This window comes from Carassius gibelio, chromosome A13 (genome assembly GCF_023724105.1).
Source record: "Carassius gibelio isolate Cgi1373 ecotype wild population from Czech Republic chromosome A13, carGib1.2-hapl.c, whole genome shotgun sequence".
Taxonomy (NCBI): Eukaryota; Metazoa; Chordata; class Actinopteri; order Cypriniformes; family Cyprinidae; genus Carassius; species Carassius gibelio.
In genome coordinates this window covers 24,219,004-24,225,600 of record NC_068383.1, presented here as the reverse complement: position 1 = coordinate 24,225,600, position 6,597 = coordinate 24,219,004, and the positions used below count along the sequence as shown (strand labels likewise).

The 6,597-nt window shown below is 35.9% G+C and overlaps 1 protein-coding gene across 1 annotated transcript; it reads right to left on the bottom strand.

The window, feature by feature from the left end:
* Window positions 1-312: 312 nt before the first annotated feature.
* Window positions 313-6,287, bottom strand: LOC128026688 (uncharacterized). The gene is made up of 8 exons (XM_052613945.1): window positions 6,219-6,287; window positions 5,231-5,355; window positions 4,139-4,522; window positions 3,824-4,040; window positions 3,436-3,662; window positions 3,175-3,322; window positions 920-1,028; window positions 313-506 (listed from the first exon to the last, which is right to left on the bottom strand). Exons 1-8 carry the CDS (start codon window positions 6,256-6,258, stop codon window positions 446-448), a joined length of 1,311 nt encoding a protein of 436 aa, XP_052469905.1. The 5' UTR covers window positions 6,259-6,287; the 3' UTR covers window positions 313-445.
* Window positions 6,288-6,597: the final 310 nt, after the last annotated feature.

Here is a 6,597-nt window from a genome sequence, read left to right as displayed (position 1 = left end):
AGAGAGGACCAGGCCTGGGACATTATTTTATGTTTGCTTTTTATTTATGCGCACCAGTCGTCCGTGAGGGGCTGGTGCGCCGTTTTGTATTTACTTTTGAATATTAAAATGAGTTTTGATTGTGCGCCGGTTCCCGCCTCCTTCTTCCCGATGAATATGGAGATTTATATATCATTACAAACATGTTAGAAAAGAAATTACTCAACAAACATTTTCCATTCATGAATGGCCTTCTTGTACGAGGAGGTTGCATCCTGCTCGTGGATGACATCTCCAAGTACTTGTGTTTGTAACACAGACAAGAGTGTGGCAATGCACTTGGGATATGTCAGGTGAAATGCATAGTAATAGGCCAGGAGGTAGAGAGGTCCCTCGTAGAGCAAATCTTTCTCAAAAGTTACAACTGGAGTTGTACCTACAACCACAATGCAGTTCTGCTCACCAATCAGCAAGACAGGACTAGAAAGCACACGCCGGTGGATGTAGGTATCAGGATCCTCAGAGGGCTAGAAAACCAAATAAATACAGAATTTAGACTACAAACACAGCAAAAAAAAGCAAAGTAAGTAATGTTTGTGTTTCATATGTTGTTGGGTGGACACGGTTAATGAGGAAAAGGAAACATCTTTTTCAAGTTTGAAGCTCTTCCCGGGTAAAAATGGATCTAATATAAAACATATAAATAAAGCTCAATTACACTTAACAGCATTTACACCCTTCTAAATGACTGGTTATTATGGGTATTTTTTCTACCAAAGGCGGGGTCAAGGTAATTTTTTTATTATTATTATTATTATTTGTTTCATGGCCAGTTTTTTGAGTAGCCCAATTAGGACGTTTTTTTTTTTACCAAGTATTTTATTGACAGTGTAGGCATCTTAGGCACCTGCTAAGTTATCACTACTGAAGTTAAACTTACCGTGAGGACGTGGAAAAGAGCCTCACTGATTGGGACAGTTTCTTGGGTGCTGCAGAGCCAGATGGGAAGAGCAGTGGCAGGGCAGTAAAAACTGCGATGGCATGTTCAACTAAAAAAAACAAGAGAGGAAATCGATATTGATATGCACTTAGGAATTAGGTTAACACTTTATTATAAACCATACAAGAATAAAGTACATCAAAATCATTAACAAACTATTAGTTTATAGTTAATTCGTAGTTAAGGATATATAGCAAAATTCATGGAAAGGTCATGGAAAATGTCATTAAGTGCTTTAAACCAACCTTCATTAGACATTAACTGCATTCATATTAAGTGTTCCTTAAAAATACTTTTTTACCAGGCATAGGCGTAATGTTATTTATACTGTACAACTGTATATTCTGTCCCCCTACACTAACTCTACCCATAAACCTACCCATCACAGAAAACAGTATTTAAGTTTTTAAAAGGAGCACTTAATACTTATGCAATTAATTTATAAAAGGTTGGTGTAAAGTGCTTAATGACATTTTCCAATTTTCTGTAACCTAATCTAAAGTGAGATCTCCTTACGGTTAAAGGATTAGTTTACCCAAAAATGAAAATGATGTCATTTATTTCTCACACTCATGTCGTAAGACCTTTTTTCATCTTTAAACACAAATTAAGATATTTTTTTATTAAATCTGATGGCTCAGTGAGGCCTCTATAGCCAGCAATAACACTGAACCTTTCAAAATCTGTAAAGGTACTAAAGACATACTTAAAACAGTCCATGTGAGTTCAGTTGTTCACTTTCCAACAATATCTAGTGATGGACGATTTCAAAACTCTGCTTTGGAGACTTACGATTCGTATCAATGGTTCAGAGTGACAAAGTCACTCGATTCAGTCCCTCCTTTGCTGAACTTTTCTCAAAATTTGTGGTGATATTTGCGCCATTTTTTACTGTTTTGCAGTTAAAATATACCACAGAAAACATTCTTCTAACACTGTTATGAGTTTTCTGACTTCGAGAAACATTGTAGGTCTCTAGACTAACATTTGAGGACACCAGCACCAATGCCATTAAGTTTTTTTTTTTTTTATGTGGTCTCCACATCAGTGGCACTTGTTCTGATATCTGTAGCTTTAACACTGCACTGAATTTGAATACTTCTCACAAGATTTCATTGAGATGTTGTTGATTCTGTGGCGAATTCGACTGCGTTCTCCCAGCGCTGTGTACATCAGTGTCCCGAGATCATGATCAGCCTGTGGCCCGAGCCCGAGCAGATAAACGGTCTGCACTACTTAGCCCAAATCAGTACATTTTCTGTTCGTTTATCCAGTGTAGCTCTTATAAATTAGTCATGATGAGAACACAAGGATGTTCATTCCATTTTTGGAACTGAGAAATAACCTTTCTTTGACTGAATGCGTGTTGGGATGATGTCATGGGATGTGTCTAAGGCAAAAAACGGGGGAAAATCTTCGGGAATTACAAAAATGTGTGAGCTTTTGCAAAAATTGTGGAGTTTGCTTGTTTTTTTGTGATAAATTCAGTGATCACAGAATTGCAAAATCCTGAAGGGACTGGTGATTACAGCAGTTTAGTTTGATACGTGATCTGAACCAATGAATCGAAATGAAAGCTTCAGAACTTAATGAACCAGTGTTTTGAAAACGGCGCACAAGTATTATCGTCACTTTACAACATTAAAGTTGAATCACTGAACTCACTTTTGCTGTTTTAAATACGTCTTTAGTACCTTTATGGATCTCGAGAGGTTATAAAAAGTTTAACCCGTGTAGTCACATGAACTGTTTCTGAATCTTGAGAGGTGCAGTGTCATTGCAGCTGGCAATAGAGGCCTCTCTGAACCATCATATTTCATCAAAAATATCTTAATTTGTGTTCTGAAGATGAAGGTCTTATGGGTGTACAACAACATGAGGGGGAGTAATAAATTACACCTTGTTTAGTTTTTGGGTGAACTAACCCTTTAAGTTGTAAACAAAGCATAATAAATATTAACTAAGTTATTACTTATGAGCTAATTAAACAACAATAACTGTTAATTCCACTGAAAATGAATGAAGACTAATTGCATATAGCCTATTAATGTATTACCAATGTAGAGACTACAATATAATAACTATGAATTAAATATAAACCAGTAAGTACTATAATGGTAAGTACTTTATTACTGTATACTTATTATAAATTATTACTGAAATCAGGTAGGTCAATCAATGAAATACATCTTTACCTCCATTTAATGTCCTTGGAGGCTTCATGACTTTCTTCATGACGCCATAAAACTGAACCTTGGAGTAGAAGTTCTCCCACCTGCCTTTCACCTCAGAAGTGTATTGGCTATTGTTTGGCTCAATGATTCTCCGCAGTTCATCCATTACCTGAGAGAAATATTGAAAGTTATAAAAATCATTCATCTGTATGTCTGCAGTTAGGCAGATGATATGGGACATTTCTCACTCAGTCTAAAGTATGTTTCAGTGTGTATACCCACATGGTCCAGTTCTTTGAAGCACGGGTATGCCTGTAAAATTTTTGTGGGTCGGTCTTGCTCCTTCAAAGCATTTGAGTCAATGAAATTTCTTCTGGACTGGAACTCCAGGTCTAATAGATGAGTTACAGCAGCTTTGTTTGGCTTCTTTGCTTTGTACATTTCTTGTAGAGTCCTGTAATGTCGTGCCTGTGTTTTCTGGCTGTCAAGGCTGTTGTCTGGACCGTCGGCTATAATTCAGGCATTCAATATAATTAGAACAAGAATGTATGCCATGCCACATAAAAATAAATAAGGCAGAATTAGGATTACATATATTACCAAATATTATGTTATTACTTACTGCAAATACTATACTTGTGAATTTTCTTGTAAATGGTAATGTACATACATGCTTCATCAATGCTGTCATTTTCTTGCTGTGGGGTGCTTGATCTTGAAGGTGGTGACAGATGAACTGTTGATGCACTGGAATCAGCATCATAGTCACTTGCCACTGCAGCAGATGGTACTTCATTCAGACGTGCTCTCTTGGATGGAGGGTGTTTGGCCTTCACAGGACTTCGGATATTTGAAAGTCGCTTCAAGAGCTTTTTGGCAACAGTGTCCTGTAAAAAAGAAGGAAGCATCAATGAATAGTTTTGAAACAATGTTAGCAGGAAAACATGTTTTTACTATAAATATTCAAGCAAATGAAGTCTCTCACCCACTCATGACTTGATCCAGTTGACTTATCTTTTATCATAGGGTAGTATTCCACTAACCGCTTTGCCATGGCAATAACTTCATGTTTAGTGGGATATTTGTAGTCATCTGAAGAGGCTCTTGCAATAGATATCATATTTGTCATGGTATTTCGGATGAGCCGGCAGAAGAGCTCCTTTGATAAGGTGACTTCACCCTCTTTTCCAAGACATTGCTGCTCGAAGTATGCACGTCTCACATGTTGTAGTTCACTATCAGTGAAGAGAACGTATTCTGGGCTGGGTAACTTCAAAAACTTTGAAGTGCTGGGGTCATCTCTTTTTGGACTTCCATTATGTTCATCATCAGCTGATGAACCTTGGTGTTCAACAGGAATGGTGTGCTCCTAAAATACAAAATGTATACATTAATCAAATATTTTAACCTTAACTGTCACCATCCGACTGATGGGACACTTGACACTCTTCTTATATATTGCCTTGTTTCATATCACATATTTTATTAATCAACACCACAATTAGGTCCGACCTCTGAAAACCTTTTGAAATCGATGTGGTGTTACCATGGAAATGGTACTTTCATTTCTTTTAGTGAGCTCCTACCCTAGCGGGTGATGTCATGTTACAAATTACAATATTTAGTTTAGCTACAACAAATAATGTTGGAAAAGTCTGAGTCTCACGGTTCAATATTTGCCAACTGTTTTGATATTTGGACAGACATTTATACATTTGTAATAGTCATATAAAAAATGTAAAATGTATCAATAGTAAAATTGTAAATTGTTTCTATTGAAAAAAAATTAACAATGTCTGTGACATCCAGGGGCTTTTTTTTACATCAACTTCAATTTTAAAACGCAACTTGGATAGACATATTGCTTTTAATTTGATAGCAATTTTAGAGTAAAATATATTTGATAAAATATACATTTAATATAAAATAAATGCTTAGTACAGTACATTTGATTTACAGTAAATTTAAACTTTTATAAGTTTTTCATACTTTTCATACTTTTAAACATTTAGGTTTGGATTGGATTCATGTCTATTCTCAAAAATGGTGTGACAGTTAAGGGTTTAAGTAAAATTACCTGTTCTTCCTTATGAACAATAAGCCAAATGGCTTTGCGTCGCAGGAAGTGCTCAGGACCAGGAAAGAGATCTCGGATATCATCCCGTGTGAGAGTTGGTAAAATGTCTTCCCCAATGTTAGCAGCTTAGAACACATGTAAATATGTTAGTTAGCATAGCTCAGGTGCATTATACATTGTATGCATAACTTTTTCAGATATTGTGAAAATGCATTCACTTGATTATAGCTATTTAATAAGAGAAATAGAGACATTTTTGTTTTATAACATGGTCCTAACATGGCAGAAATGTTAAATCTATGAAATGGCTTAATGAAGTGAAATAAACAGGCAATAATGATAAAATATTCTTAACACTTGACAAAAAGGTTATTTTTGTCAGCATCAGTAAATGCATTAGGTATTAGGAAAAAGCAATAAACAGTTTTAGAGCATTTAAAAGTATTGGTATATGGTTGTACAAATGTTCATTGTAGGCCTACGTTCATTATGAAATAACTAATGTTGTGGTATGCACATTTAAAAAAAAAATAATAATAATCCATGTAACACAAGGATCAATAAGTGCTGCAAAACAAATGTTGTAAAACAGTTGACTATTGTCACTGAATACAAATTTATTATAAGTGTTAACGATAAAACAACAGAAGTGATAGTTTAATTGAATTTGCCTCAGGGTGACGTCACAAAACAAATTGAGGTCATGGATATAAGCCGCTTTTAATAAATTAAGTATTATTTAATTTGTACTTACTAGTACAACTAAAAAGATGGAAAGCAAAACGGGACAGGCTGAAATTTCAGACAAAAGATGTAACGTTACGTTAAGTTACTGAACATCTCAAGAAAAAGACTGAATGATCAGCTTCATTCAGTTACAGGAGGGCTGTTTCTGGTAGGAATAATTTTAGATTACAATTCAACTTCAAATACACAGAATGGCCAATAGAATTAACTGATTTTCAAAAAATATGTATAAATTACTAACCTTTTAGAGTACAAATCGCAACTTCATCGAGTCCGTCCATCGTGAGAAACTGGCGGGAGGAAGTGCATTTGCTTCCTTGCTGCACTTTTGCGCGCTGATTGCGCATGCGTATTTCAAAACGTTAACACGTCACAGGATCGACGCACTATGGCAAGCCAAAAGGGTCAGAATTACGCCTAGATTAAACGCGTTTGCATACAAAACGCCGTTTTTTACGGCGTTTAAAACGGTATTAGCGCCGTCAAATACGCCGTCCTTATAGCAGACGCCGTAAAAAACGCGCGTAAACCGTAAAAAACGCCGCAAAAAACGGCGTTTTAGTGTTTGTAAAAAGCGCCGCTTTTAACGCCATCGGCTTGCCACAGGACGCCGTAAAAAA